The 15,768-nt window shown below is 46.7% G+C and overlaps 2 protein-coding genes across 5 annotated transcripts in view; both read right to left on the bottom strand.

Annotated features, from left to right (window-relative positions):
- Positions 1-12,835, bottom strand: part of LOC127580475 (protein TASOR 2-like) — a 79,592-nt gene extending 66,757 nt beyond the window's left edge. For 3 of the 4 annotated variants that reach the window (XR_007957825.1, XM_052034004.1, XM_052034005.1), the window contains exon 1: positions 12,584-12,835. Coding sequence is in view for 3 of the 4 variants with exons in the window: in XM_052034004.1 (XP_051889964.1) it covers positions 12,584-12,674 (91 nt within the window). In the remaining variant the exon portion in view is untranslated. Of the gene's footprint in view, positions 1-12,135 lie in introns of all 4 variants that reach the window. The other variant, XM_052034006.1, reaches the window with a different exon arrangement.
- On the bottom strand, positions 12,682-13,503 carry LOC127580545 (uncharacterized). The gene has a single exon (XM_052034132.1). It carries the CDS (start codon positions 13,501-13,503, stop codon positions 12,682-12,684), a length of 822 nt encoding a protein of 273 aa, XP_051890092.1.
- Positions 13,504-15,768: the final 2,265 nt, after the last annotated feature.

Here is a 15,768-nt window from a genome sequence, read left to right as displayed (position 1 = left end):
CAATGCCCATATAGCCCAGCGCATCACGGAAACCAGCCTCCCCTCCAAGTACTCTGCCTTTACCTCTCACTGCCTTGGTGAAGCAGCCAGCATAGGTCATTCTCTCTTCTCTCCTCTCCCATCAGGCAGAAGATACAGGAGCCTGAGGGCACGTACCACCAGGCTAAAGGACAGCTTCTATCCCATTGTGATAAGACTATTGAACAGTTCCTTATACAATGAGATGGACTCTTGACCTCACAATCTACCTTGTTATGACCTTGCACCTTATTGTCTACCCACAATGCACTTCCTCTGTAGCTGTGACACTTTACTCTGCACTGTTATTGTTTTTACCTGTACTACATCAATGCACATTGTACTAACTCAATGTAACTGCACTGTGTAATGAATTGACCTGTACGACCGGGATGCAAGACAAGTTTTTCACTGTACCTCAGTACGAGTGACAATAATAAACCAATACCAATGCAATTCTACTAGCAAACACTTCTACCTGTCCCATTCCCTTTCAGCATTCCAAAGGGACCATTCCCTGCGTGACTTACAGATTCCACATTATGCCATGATTAATCATTATGTTATTGTTCAGTAACAGCACAGTTTCATGAATAGGAAATCTCACTTTTTTTGAGGATGTAACCAGCTGGATAAGTGTGGAGAGGGAGAAGAAAATATACATGGTACCGGTGTCCACCACTGCAAATTCTAGCAGCTCAGCTGAATTCCTCTCACACTTCAGCACTGTGCAGTATACAAAGCAATTAAGCATGTTTTTAGTCAGGTAGCAAAGGTGGTAAAAGAGGGGAGAGAGTGTGTAAGAGTGGTAAGAGAGGGGAGTGGCTGTGGGAAGGAATTGTGATCTGGAGGCTTGAACTGTTGGGGAGAATAGTGGTCACATTCAGATGCCAAGGGATTGGCAGTCACAGAGTCGTACAGAACGAAAAAAAAGGCTCTTTGGCCCAACTCGTCCATGCCAACCAAGATGTCTGTCCAAGCTGGTCCCTTTGGCCCACTTCCCTCCAAACCTTTTCTATCCAAGCACCTGTCCAAATGTCTTTTAAACATTGTAATTGTACAAGTCAAGTGAGGGGTAGGCCAGGAATTCAGAAGGAGGTGGGTCAGGGTGAAGGGTGGGTCAGTGGAGTGGTAGCCTGGAGCTGGGAGTGGGAGGCAAGGGGTTTCTAAGCAGCGCAAATCAAAGAACAATAGGGGTCCAGAATCACCCACGATAGAGTCATACAGCATAGAAACTGACCCTTCACTCTTCACATCCACACCGAACATCAAGTATCCATCTGTACTTATCCCATTTACTAGAACTTGGTCCATAGCTTTCTATGTCTCTGCAATCTTACTGGATAAGGTCCTGTGGCCTACTTCTTATGTTCCTGCATAAAACAATAAGCTTTTCATTGATGGTTTGGTAAGCCAATTCCCAACAAACACTGGGGCAAATGGACTTGAAGTTCTTGCCTTAGACAGTGCTATTCTATCAGATAACGCTGACTGTCAAAGCGAGTTGGCCTCATACCAACTAACGAAGCATATTTTTGTGTTACGTGATTGAGAAGTTCTATTCTGATCATTCACATTAACCTTCATTTCCAGGGTGCACTTAAACCATCTCCCAGAATATGAGAAACAAACATGGTCATACGTGGCATTTCAGGCAATCCAGCACAAGTGCCATAGAATTATACAACACAGAACCAGGCCCTTTGGCCCAACTCCTCCATGCCGACCATGTTGCCTACCCGAGCTTGTCCCATTTACCTGCATTTGACCCATATCCCTCCAAACCTTTCCTATCCGTGTAACTATGCAAATGTCTTTTAAATGTCATAATTGTACCCAGCTGTACCAATTCCCCTGGTAGCTCATTCCATATACTCACCACCCTGTGTGAAAAAGTTGCCCCTCAAGTCCTTTTTGATCTTTCCCCCCCTCACTTTAAACATTTACCCTCTAGTTTTAGACTCCCCTACCCTTGAAAAAAGACTGTGACCATTCACTTATCTATACCCCTCATGAGGTCACCCCTACGCTCCAGGGAAAAATGCCCCCAGCCTCCAGCCTCTCTTTATAGCTCAAGCCCTCCACTCCCAGTAACAGCCTTGTAAATCTCTCTTGCAACCTCTCCAGTTTGATATTCTTCCTATAGCAGGCCGACCAGAACTGAACGCAGTGCGCACAAGGTCTCGTTCTGGGAATGATGCATGACATTAAATTCAGCTGCAGAACCAAAACCTATAAATACTGATGGGGGAAAGCCAGTTATTCCGGGGAGTGCTTCCAAAGACAACACCACAAAACAATGGGCGGCTCAACTGCATTGGGAAAAGAAAGGTCAAGAAATGGGATTCTAGGCTTACACGAGAAGAGAGGTGGTTACCAACACAGAGCAGCCATGATCTTACTGAATGACGGAACAGGCTCGAAGGACTGAGTGGCCTATTCCTGCTCCTAATTTATATATACCCTATTCCCTGATGGCATATTGACTCCATGGTACCTTATATCTTTGGGCAGCTGCAGAACATTCTGGAAGGAAAGGGTCCACATCAGCCCCAGCAATGTCAGTTGGGAAGAGGACATCCAGGCAGAAACAATAGAGTCAGGAACGAGATTAAGCAGTAGAACCACAAAGGTACTGATAGAGTCATACACCACGGAAACAGGCCTTTCAGCCCAACTCATCCACGCCGACCAAGGTGCCCACCTAAGCTAGTCCCATTTTTTTGACCCATGTATCTCTAAACTTTTCCTATCCATGTACCTGTCCATGTCTTTTAAATATTGTTATTGTACCTGCCTCAACTACTTCCTCTGGCAGCTCCTTCCATATACTGACCACTCTCTGGGTGAAAAAGTTGCCACTCAGGTCCCTCTAAAGATCAATATCAAATGCCTTCAAACCACCAGCACAGCCTTTGGTTGTCCAAAGAAAGGAATATTTGAAAATCAAGATCTTAAATCTGGCAATGCTCTTGTCTACTGGAGCAGCAGTGATCCCTACCCTCCTGTAAACCTGAGTCATGGAATAACTACACCAGACATCTTAGAGTAGAGATACCACCAACAATGTCTCTGCAAATCCTCCAACAAAATAAGCAAAGCAACGTCAGCATCTTCTCCCACACCATCAATCCCAGTTGTGAGACCCAATTACACTTAGTAATAGGCAGACCACCTCATTCACAAACCAGACTCCCAAATCAGACCTCTTACCCTCTCTGGATCTAATCAACAAATGCCAACATAACATGGAATGTTTCAATTGATCCACTTCCCTGACTCCTCACAGCTCACTCAAACCTTCCCTCCTTCTTGAACCTTCAGCACTCCACACATTAAGAACCAACCCTGATAACATTGTGAAACCTGCCAAGCAGGATGGTGACATTTTGGTTTGGCAATCTGACCTCCATCTTGCAGAGACAAACATTAGCTGTCAGACGTTACCTCACAGCTGCCACTGTTCCATGACCCACCACTGAACATCAGGCCATCGTCTCCTAGACAGTCAAGGACCTCATTTCCTCAGGAGATCTTCCCTTCACGGCCTTATAGTCTCACAACCCTGATGAAGTTTGTTGGATACGGACAATGGGGGGTGTTCATAGCTTATGAGCTCTGATATTGCAGAAAACCAACTGCACTCATATCATTAAGTTATCGCTTGAACCTTGAAACCAGGAAGAAGTGTATGATAAGACATGCTGAATTGTAATTGCAATGTCACGGGTTTTGACCATAAAAATGTGAAGACAAGTAATTGCCCAGTTCCAAGGACTATGTAAACATGCAAACCTGCATGTAGACAATTCTAGAGGCTTCTTGCTGATTGTATAAAAGTTGAATCAAACGAGTGTACAGGGAGTTGCATAGAGAATAGGGATAGAGCAACTTCATTTGTTTGCTCCTCCCTGTGCTCTCCCAACTCCTGCTAGCGTAATAAAGCCTTGCCGATTATCACTATTTGGGTTTTCTTGTTTACTTGTGTCCACACACAGATTGACTTTAACAACCCCACCCATGCCACTTCCAACTCCTTCCCAAGATCCACGAGCAGCACTGTTTGGGAATACCCATTGTTCCACCTTGCGCTTGTCCCACTGAACTTCTTTCTTCTTATCCTGACTCCATCCTTTCTGCCCAGGCCCAGTCCCATCCCAATTGCATCCATCACACCTCCGACTCTTTGCGAGCTTCTAAATTCCTGCTCCCAACCAGCTCACCTTTACCATGCACACCTAACGAACTGAGGGGCCCTCTGCTTCTTCCCTGAACAGCAGCCCAATCAGTTCCCCGCCATCGATGTCGTCATTCAATTCATTCTCACATTGAATTTCTTCAACTCCACTCACTTCCTCCAGGTCAAAGACATAACAATGAAGCCTTGCACGGGCCCTAGCTTGCACCTGTGAGACAAGCCTTGTTTTAGCCTTGTCTTTTAAAAAAAGAGGGGGATAGGTGCCAATGTTGCAATTAAGCAGGAAGAATAAGAAATACTGGATGCGATAAACTTAACAGAATAGTATTAAGCAGTTTAGCATTTTTAAAAATGAATAAATCACCAGGACCAGATGAGATGTATTCCAGGCTGCCAGAACAACTAAGGGAGGAAACTGTGAGAGCTCCAACCATCATTTTTCTAAACTCCCTGGCTGCCACGGTGGTTGCAAGGGGATTGCTAACATACCATTGCTTTAGGAAAGAGACAACCCAAGTAATTATAATTAATTTGGTCATGGGTAAACCATTCAAATCCATTCTGAAAGACCATATAAACCTTCAGTTGACAAGGCACAGATTAATCGACATCAATCAGCGTGAATTTGTTGAGGGGAGATCATGTCTGAGTGATGACTGAGCTTTTTCAAGGTGGTAGCAAGGAAGGTTTACAATGGCAGTGCTTTTGATGTAGTCCACATGGATATTAGCAAGACTTTTGATAAAGGTTCCACACAATAGGCAGGTCAACAAAATAGAAGTCAAGGGAGAGTAACCAATTTTTCCCAAGTGGCAGGAAATAAAAGGCAATGATTGACGGTTGTTTTTGTGCCAGGAAGGCTGCACTAGTAGTTTACCCAGAATTGGAAATAGCATGGAATATATTCAGAACTATTTTCTGTCAGTATTTTGCAACAGCAATAAGAAAGGAAGCAAGTAACATCTAGAGGTAAAACTGCTTTGGCCAGATAGAAAAGAAAAAATTAGTGAACACAATGTAGAGTCATGGAAAATGTACAATCCATGAGGACACTCAGTTCTTTGTATCTCTGCTGACTGATGTAGTCACCCAGCTACTTTCACACCCCTCCCTGTTCCAAAGAAAACACCTCCAGCCTCTCCAGTCTTTCCTCTAAGCTAGTTTTCTATCTTGATAATGCCTTAGTAAATCTCCTCTGCGTTCTTTCCAGTAATCACACTCCTCTTGAAATGCGGTGACCAGAACTGCCGCCAATATACAAGTTGTGTTATATACAGTTCTAGTATAACCTCCCTAATCTATAGTCTTTCTCTTGGCTAACATAAGGAAAGTATTCTTTAACATGCTACCGTTCAGTATCTGTGGACATGCATTCTTTCCCTCTGTTCCTCTATACCTCTCAACATGCTCCCATTTACTATGCATTTCTTTGCACTGTTGCACCTCCTCAAATGAATGACCTCACACTTTTCTAGACTGAGTTCTGTTTGCCACTTTTTTGCCAAACTGACCAGACCATCTGATATCTACCCACTGTCTAAAGCTTTCATCTCCACTATCAGTTACATGCCCAATTTTTGTACCATCTGTACACTTCTGTCCAAACATTCTCAAGTTTAAATTATTAATGTACACTACAAAAAGAAAGGAACTGAATTAAACAATGTTCAGAATCAGATTTATTATCACTGTCTTATGACACACATGTTATATCCACACTGGGCTGTAAAGTCCTTAAAGGAATAAAAAGCACTAATGGGAAGTACTTTCCATTCCCCTTTCAAACCCATTTTTGCAATTAATGGATGCTCCAATTCCTTCACACAGCAATAGAGGAAAATAGAAGGAGGAATTGGCCCTTCAAACCTTCCCCCACCATTCAATATCATCACGACTTATCTGCCCCAGGCCTCTACTCCTCTCCTGTGCCAATTTCACAAAGTTTTTAATAAACCAATCTTCCAAAAGTGTGTCAACTCTTTAAATACCTCAAGTGATCAAACCTCGACAACTCTCCGTGCAAAGAAATTCTTGCAAACGTCAGTTTTAAATGATCATCTCTTTATGTTGTAACCATGTCCCCTCGTTCAAGACTCTCTTAAGAACCTCAACATCTACTCATGCCCTCTCAGGATCTTACGTGTCTTCTAAACTCCTAAAGATACAAATCTAACTTTTTTAGCAGTTTGTGACAGCACAGCCCTCTCATCCCATGAATTACCCTGGTGAGTCTCTTCTGGACTGTCTCCAGAGTGAGTATATCCTTAAGTAAAGGAACCAAAACCGTACGCAGTACTCCAGGTGCAGCTTCAACAACATCCTGTAAAATTATAACAATACTTCTCTATTTTTGAACTCCAGTCCCCTAATAATGAAGGCCAATACGCCATTGCCTACTTAATCATACACTACACCTGCATGCTAACTTCTTGCTTCATGCACAAGAGCACCTGGATCCCCTAGACTCATCTGCAGTCTCTCTCCATTTAGATAACAGTCTACCTTTTGATTCCTCCCACCAAAGGAGTATTACTTGTTCAGTTCTGGTCGCCTCATTATAGAAAGGATGTGGAAGCTTTAGAGAAGGTGCAGAGATTTACCAGGATGTTGCCTGGATTGGAGAGCATGTTTTAGGAGGATAGGTTGAGTGAGCTAGGGCTTTTCTCTTTGGAGAGGAGGATGAGAGGTGACTTGATAGAGGTGTACAAGACGATAAGCAACATAGATCAAGTGGACAGTCAGAGACTTTTTCCCAGGGCAACAGTGGCTAACACGAGGGGACATAATTTTAAGGCGATTAGAGCAAGGTATAAGGGGGATGTCAAGGGTAAGTGTTTTTTTTTACAGAGAGTGGTGGGTGGGTGGAACGCACTGCCAGCAGAGGTTGTGGGGGCAGATACATAAGGGACATTTAAGAGACACTTCGATAGACACATGAATGATAGAGAAATGGGGAGCTACGTGGGAGGGAAGGGTTAGATAGAACCTAGAGCAGGATAAAATGTCGGCACAACATTATGGGCCGAAGGGCCTGTACTGTGCTGTGACGTTCTACGTTAAAGTGTGTAGCCTTCGGATGCTTTCCTGCACTAAACTCCATTTACCAAGTTTTCACCCAGTCACTTAACCCATTAAATGCTGTTGCAGAGCCAAAATATCCTCACTGCACTACGCCCTCCCAGCTACTTTCATGTCATGAGTAAACATAGATGCCTTATACTCTGTCCCCTCCTCTGATTCATTAGTGTAGATAGTAAATAATCGAGGGCCAGGAAATGATTTGTGGAGCACTCCACTAGTTTCATGGTTCCAGCCTGAAAAAGACTTATTTATTTTGACTGTTTTTCATGTGATAACCAGTCTTCAATCCATATTAACACATTTCTCCAGATACTGTGAGATCATATATTGTGCACAGCCTTTTATGAGGCATCTTATCAAATGCCTTCTGGAAATTCAAATACAGGTCGTCCCAAGTAACAAAAAGATTCCGTTTTTACAGACACCTACAAGTCAATTTTGTCCGCAAGTCAGAAAATACACAAAAATCACTCGATATGGTAACCATTTTCAACATCTATCATCAAAGGTTCCCCACCATCTGGGCCATGCCATTTTTTTGCAGCTACCATCAGGCAGGAGGTACAGAAGCCTGAAGTCCCACACCACCAGGTTCAAGAACAACTGCTTCTCTTCAACCATTCAGTTCTTGAACCAACCGGCACAACCCTAAACACTATAGTTCAGCAACACTATGACCACTTTACACTAAAATGGACTTTTTTTTTTGTTCTAATTGTGTTCTATCTCGTAAAAATTGTGTATAATTTGTTTAATTGACGGTTTTCTTGCAAATGCCGCTTATATGATGCTATGTGCCTGTGATGTTACTGCAAGTAAGTTTTTCATTGCACCTGTGCATACATGCACTTGTGCATATGGCAATAAACCCGACTTTGACATATCACCACAGTACTGTAATGAATGGCACACAAGACTGATGAGAACAATTACTAAATGTGGAAAGAAAGAGGAAACTAGCTCTGCCATTCGTAGGAACGAACACATGTACACGTGTCAGAATTTTAAATTTAATAATATTATGGGAGCTCGTTTCTCTGTAGCAGTGTCCATTAGTTTGGCGTTCATAACCCAGGGATGGCCTGTACACCACTTCCACAGTTTCCCTCTATCAACTCTGCTTGTTGTATTCTTGAATTACTCCAGCAAATTTGCCAAACGTGATTTACCTTTTATAAAGCCATGTTGACTCAATTTGATTACACTGAGCTTCTCTAACTGATTAGCTATTTCTTCCTTGTTTATAGGCCTCACATCTTCCCAAGAGACGTTAATGTAACTGTCAAAGTCAAGTTTATTGTCATATGCACAAGTACAGTACATGTATGCATAGGTGCAATGAAAAAGTTAAAGCAGCATCACAGACACAGCATAAATTAATCATAAATTATACACGATTTCTCCAAGAAAGAGAAGAATTAGAATTTTAAAAGTCCATTTTAGTGATCAAAGTGGTTGTAGTGTTGCTAAACTGTAGTGATTAGGGTTCTGCCAGTTGGTTCAAGAACCGAACGGTTGAAGGGAAGTAGCTGTTCTTCACCCCGGTGGTGTGGGACTTCAAGCTTCTGTACCTCCACTGTGTGTCTCCATTCCTTCTTGAACAAGGTTATCACATTTGCAATTTTCCAGTCCACTGGTCACCTCTCACTGAATTGCTTCTAGAAACAGTTATTTTGTAAGAAAACCTGAAAGCCAAATTGCACATAGCAATGTACAGACAACAATGGCCAACTGAACCTTTTTTTGGAGATGCAACATAACCAACAAATAAACTGGGACTTTGGGAGGATCTCTGTTCTGAATGACACAAAGTATTGGTTCAAAGCACCATTTTACATTCTCTAGAACTGCTGGACGATTTTAAAATCTCCTGCAAAAACAGTAGCCCAAACAACGTCATAATCCTTTGTACTGCACCCAAGTGCCTTCCTGGATTAATGTGCTCAACTTCCTGAGGTAGTGCTTGAACCTCCTGACTCACAAAAGAAAATCCTGGGTTCGTGAGACAATCCGACGTTCTCATTTGTTAGTCATACAGCACAGTAAAAGGCCCTTCGGCCCACCACGTCCCTACTGACTATCAAGTGCTCATCTACATTAATCTCATTTACCTGCACTTGGTTCACAGCCTTCAATGCTTTGCCAATTCAAATGCTTGTCCATAATTCTCAAACATCATGAGAGTACCTACCTGTACCTCTCAAGTAATGTGTTCCAGATTCCACCCAGAGGTTATTCCTCAAGTTTTCTCTAAACATTCTACCACTCACCCCAAACCCACAGCCTCTATTTTTGGACACCTCTACTACTGGGAAAAGATTCCTCCTAGCTACCCTATCTAAGCCCCTCATGAACTTTACACTTCCATCCTATCACATACCCCTGCACCCTCCACCCCTGCTCCAAGAAAAACAAACCCAGCCTATTCAATCTCTCCTTATAAATGAAATATTCCATGCCTGGCAACATCCTGGTAAATCTCCTTTGCACTCTCTCCAGTGCAATCACATTCTTCCAATTCTGTGGTGTTCGGAAATGTACATAATAGTCCAGCTGTGGCCTAAACAATATTTTATACAGTTGTGCTATGGTCTCCCAGATCTTGTATTCATGCCCCAGCTAATGAAGGCAAGTATCCCATATGCCTTCTTCATCACTGCTGTCACCTTCAGAGATCCTTGGACTTCAACACCAAGCTCCCTCCATTCCTCATTACTACCGAGGAACCTAAATATTGTAGATCTAGGCAAAATAATTCTGATCACAGGATTGCAGGTTGAAGTCCAAAACTGGCACATTTCATCTTAAATTGGAGATTGGACAATTCAAATTCCTCACAGATTACTGAAGTTGGAAATGTTTAATCCTCACATGCATACCTCTGAGGATTTATTTTACAATGAAAGATATCAATGTAAACCTCTCATTCTGTAACTACAACAATAAAGTGTAAAAATGCATCCACATTTGTCAGCAAATAATAAACAAAAAGCACTTACATTCATTTTCTCAAAGAAAATTTAACTGCATGTTTTAAAATGGTTATTATATTCACAATGGTGAAATTCAATAAGGCCTCACATTGTGATCAGAATAAGTACACAGATCTGTCAAGTTGAAAAAAAATCTGAAGGTGCTGAAAGAAAACAAAGTGCTGGAAACATTCAGCGGGTCAGACAGCATAAAGTCACAGAGTTATACAGCACAGAAACAGGCCCTTCAGCCCAACTCGTCCATTCTGACCAAGCTGCCTACCTGAGCTAGTCCTACTTTCCCACGTTTGGTCCATATCCCTCTAAACCTTTCCTAACCACGTACTCATCTAAAAGTCTTTTAAGGGTTGTAACTGTACCTGCCTCTAAAACTTGCTCTGGCAGCTCATTCCATATACCCACTACTCTGTGTGGAAAAACTTGCTCCTCAGATTCCCTTTAAATCTTCCCCCTTTCACCTTAAGCCTATGCCCTCCAGTTTCAAACTCCCCTACCCTGGGAAGCAGACTGTGAATATTTGCCTTATCTATCCCCCTCATGATTTTATACTCCTCTATAAGGTCACTCCCCAGCCTCCTACACTCCAGGGAAAGAAGCCCAGCCTACCCAGTCTCTCCATATAACTCAAGCCTTCCAGTCCCAGTAACATCCTCGTGAATCTTTTCTGTACCCTTTCCAGTTGAAGGACATCTTTCCTATAGCTGGGCAACCAGAACTGCACACAATACTCCAAGTGCGGTCTCACCAATGTCTTGTCCAGGATTCACATAACATCCCAACTCTTGTACTGAATGGCCTAACCAAGTGTGCCAGCCATCTTCCTTCTTCATCACCCTATCTACCTGCGTTATCACTTTCAGGAAACTACGTACTAGGTGTTTCTGTTCTACAACAGTCTCCAGGGTCCTGCCATTTAGTAGAGAAACAAGGACTGCAGATGCTGGAATCTAGATGAAAAAAACAAGATGCTGGAGGAACTCAGCAGGTCAGGCAGCATCCGTGGAGAAAAGACCCTTGAAGAAGGGTCCTGACCCGAAACATTGACTATCTTCTTTTCTCCACGGATGCTGCCCGACCTGCTGAGTTCCTCCAGCATCTTGTCGTCTTTTCACCCTGCCATTTAATGTGCATGCCCTGCCCTGGTGTGACTTCCTAAAATGCCACACATTGCACTTGTCTGAGTTAAATTCCATCTGCCATGCCTTGACCCACTTTCCCAGCTGATCGAGCGTCTGTGGAGAGAGGAACAAGCCAACCCTGGAACGTTCACTCATTCTCTCTCCACAGATGCTGCCTGATCCGCTGAGTGTTTCCAGCATTCTTAGTCACAAAAGTGGGAACACATGTTACTGGCTGACCCCAGGCCATTGCACAAGTAACTCGAGAAGTAATCGACTTGAACCAACTGAAGTTTCCTGGCAACTTCCATAAATCAGCAGAGGTCCCAGGTCAAATTACTGGTCGCCAAACACCATCAGCCCTTCATACAGTAATAAAACAAAATCACGAGGCCATTTGACCTATCATGCACGTTAGCCGAATTAATACTATTCAGCCTAATCTCACTAACCAGTTTTGTCTGCGACCTTCTTGGTTACACATGTACCAACTTAATTTTAGATGCAATGACGTTCTCAAACCTCCACTCCTCTAATCCTACCTCCAACACTAGATACTTCCACTGCAAGTTGCCTTGGCTTCAACGAAGACAACAACAAAGAGAAAATCCACCTCTTGGATGAAAGTGGGATGGTTAAATCTGATAAAGCAGAACGAATGCACGGTTGCACAACTCTTGAAGTGATTTGGCGGGCTGGAAGGATTGCTGCCCGGCGTTGGACTCACCTGCTTCCCGAGCAGTGGGGCACATCTGCTGACAACCGGGCGATAACCGAGCGGAAGACATCGTTACCCCTCTCCTCGGCACAGCAGCCTTTCGGGCCGACAGAAAGTCCCCCCCCCCCCCCCACACCACCTCTTGTGCTGTGGTGTGTGTACGTGTGTCTGCGACTGTTGCAAATGCAGCCAAACTCCAGGTGAGAAGATCCTCCTGAGGTGGGGAAGGGAGAAAGGAAGAAACCCGGCGCCACGGCAGCGCAAGTTGGCACAGCAGAAGCACTCCGAAGTAATTGATTTTCCTCTGTAGCACAGGAACCACAACACGAGTCGATCTCTCGGCGGCCTGACAGCGTGTTCGGAAGGTGATGAGGCACGGAGGCGTTGCTCCGACTGCAGCGGAAGCACTACATCAGGAGGGAAATAGAGAAAGAGAAAGCTCGGTGCGTGGTATTACCGTTGCGGAAGGAGGGTCGACTCCGGACTTCCTGAGAGGCACTCGTGATCCCATCCCGGTTCAGCTTGTCGGAGAGAAACGGATGACTCATCCACAGTTCAGATCGGACAACTTCTTAAAAAGTACATATTTTCCCCCTTGGTAAACCCGGGAACCGCGGCTGTTGCTCCCGGGCTCGTGTAGTGTGTCGTCCCCCCGCCGCCGCCGCACTGTTGCCCCCGGGCCAGTGTGTCCCCCCCCCCCGCCGCCCTGTTGCCCCCGGGCCAGTGTGTCCCCCCCCCCCCGCCGCACTGTTGCCCCCGGGCCAGTGTGTTCCCCCCCCCGCCGCCCTGTTGCCCCCGGGCCAGTGTGTCCCCCCCCCCCGCCGCCCTGTTGCCCCCGGGCCAGTGTGTTCCCCCCCCCGCCGCACTGTTGCCCCCGGGCCAGTGTGTCCCCCCCCGCCGCACTGTTGCCCCCGGGCCAGTGTGTCGTCCCCCCCCCGCCGCACTGTTGCCCCCCGGGCCAGTGTCCCCCCCCCCGCCGCCGCACTGTTGCCCCCCCCCCCGCCGCCGCACTGTTGCCCCCGGGCCAGTGTGTCCCCCCCCCCCCGCCGCCGCCGCCGCCCTGTTGCCCCCGGGCCAGTGTGTCCCCCCCCCCCGCCGCCGCCGCCGCCGCCCTGTTGCCCCCGGGCCAGTGTGTCCCCCCCCCCCGCCGCCCTGTTGCCCCCGGGCCAGTGTGTCCCCCCCCCCGCCGCCGCCCTGTTGCCCCCGGGCCAGTGTGTCCCCCCCCCCCGCCGCCGCCGCCCTGTTGCCCCCGGGCCAGTTGCTACACTGGGTTTGTATTTGACTGGGGTTTTCGTCACGGTGGCGGCGGCGGCGGCCCGCTCCGTCCCTGTCACCCCGCATCTGCTGACGCTGCCGGCGGCCCGGCACAGCCTCCATTTTCAGACTCGTCTCTGCCCAAATCTTTTGCTGTCTCCGGTCCCGGGTAATCCCTCTCCCGCCCCGGCCCTGGATACCAGCCCAGCTCTCCAACCATCTTCGGCCCTGGACGCCGACCCTCCGGCCATCTCCATCCACCCACCCCGGTAACTAACCGACGTCCCCAGCCACCCCGACCCCCCCCCCCCCAACTCCTCCCGCCAACCGTCCCGCCCCTCCAACCGCCTTCATTACCACCCACCACCTCTACCTCTTGTTCACCGACTTACCCCTCTGGCCTCCTCCTCTTCCCATCCACAACCGCTTCTACCCCCCCCCCCCCCCCCGTTCACTGACGCACCCCTCTGGCCACCTCCACACCCCTCATTCATCAACCCAGCCCTCCAGCCTCTTCCACCCCCCCCCCCCCCCCAGCCGACGTTCACCCAACCCCCCAGCCCTAGGCTTGCTTATCCCCATAACTTCCATCCTGCTGCCCAACACCTCCCCATAACCACCTATGACCCTGGACCCCTCCCTCCAAATCTATAATGTCCTACAGTCTACCATCGACAAAACCTCTCCCTAGTTCATTAATCACTTCCACCACTGAGCTATGTAACCACCACCAACCCCACATGTACATCCCAAAACCACCTTCAGCCTTGCAACATTCCTTCCCTTGTTACAGCTGACCGACCCCACCAGTCCACACGTCCAACTCCAGCCTTGCACCCACTGTACTTTTGACTTCTGGAGTGTAGAATCAAACTACATGATCACCTCCACCCATCCAGCTTGTAACCACCATCACCTTCCTTATTCTAATCACCTCCAGCCACAAACTCCACCCTCCCCATCAACACTTCCAGCTCTTCACACAAAATCCCATAACCAGCTCCAACTGTTTGACCAGCATGCTCTATAACCACCTCTGGCCTTGCACCACACCATCTCTGTAATGTGCTCCAGACCTGGAGACCATCCGTCTCTAAAACCTCAGCCAGCTCAGTAGTCACCTCCTCTGTAATTCCACCAATTTTAACTACCACCCCCAAGGGTCCTTGTCACATTTCATCCCCAGTAGCTGTGTAACAGAGGATTTTCTGATCTACGGGCTGTTCTCAGGGACACACACAGAGACGGACATCAACTGCTGCTGGAAGGTCATCAACTCGGTGAAAGATGCCCGTTGGTCTGCCCAAAACTTGTTGGTCTCCCAGCACTGCGAGATGTCCGTAGGGGAATGCTGCCGACTGCCACATTCCAGGCTGCAGGAGTACGTGCTGAGGGACGCACTGAAGCTGGGTGCAGCCAACGCAAGGGCTCTGTGGGGAAGGACTAGAATTTAGGGTTCTTCTGCCACAGGAGAGGGAGGGGTGGAATCAGGTGAGAAAGCCCCTTAAATATTGTAAATATGAGATTGGGGTAGCACCCCGAGGGAGCCACACGCGTGGCATCGGTGCTGTGTTTTTTATATAAGAAGGTAACACTAATGATTGATTCGAACACGAATGTAAAGGTTTGCACTGTTTTATTGTTGTATATAGTTTTTTTTATGATGAATAAAGTTTATTTTGGAAATAAAAACTACCACCCCCATTCCTGAACCTCATTAATCTCCTTTACCTGGTTCTGTGTACAATCCACCTATCCCATAATCTCCCTCCAGCACCACACCACACATCCAGAGGCATGTGACACTATCCCTGTAATCAGGCCTATATCCCACCTGTCCCCATAACCATCTTGAGCTGGCACACTGATGCAGCAGGTAGTGCTGTTGCCTCATGGTTCCACTGATTCTGTCTCCAGTGCCATCTGTGTGGAGCTTGCACCTTCTCCCTGTGACCACCTGGATTTCCCATGTGGGTGCTCTGGTTTCCTCCTACATCTCAAAGGCGTGCTTGTCATCAGGATAACGGGCTACAGTCTAAGTTGGTGATAGGAGAATCAGGGTGGACTAATGAGTGTGTATGAGAGAATGGGTTACAGGGAAATAAATGGGCAACACAATTGATGGGATTGCTGAGGGATGGCTACCTCCTGCGTTGCAAAATATGAGAAATGAGCACTATCCATCCTCAGCCTTGCAACCAACTCCATCCCCATAAACCCATCCATCCCTATAACTATATCCAGCCCCAAACCCCAATAATATCCATAACCACCTGGAGCACCACAGCCTCTCATCCCCAGAATTTGTTCTAACCTGCAAGAGCTGTACATCCCACCCATCCCCATGACCACCTCTAGCTCTGTACCCCATGTCCCCATAACACCTCC

The sequence above is a fragment of the Pristis pectinata genome, chromosome 19, assembly GCF_009764475.1.
Source record: "Pristis pectinata isolate sPriPec2 chromosome 19, sPriPec2.1.pri, whole genome shotgun sequence".
Lineage (NCBI taxonomy): Eukaryota > Metazoa > Chordata > Chondrichthyes > Rhinopristiformes > Pristidae > Pristis > Pristis pectinata.
Note: the sequence above shows the minus strand (reverse complement) of the source record. Positions and strands in the feature narration are given on the sequence as shown.

Bases quoted from the DNA above. Each gene is read 5' to 3' on its own strand.
- LOC127580545 (XM_052034132.1), bottom strand. From the start codon at position 13,503: ATGGAGGCTGTGCCGGGCCGCCGGCAGCGTCAGCAGATGCGGGGTGAC.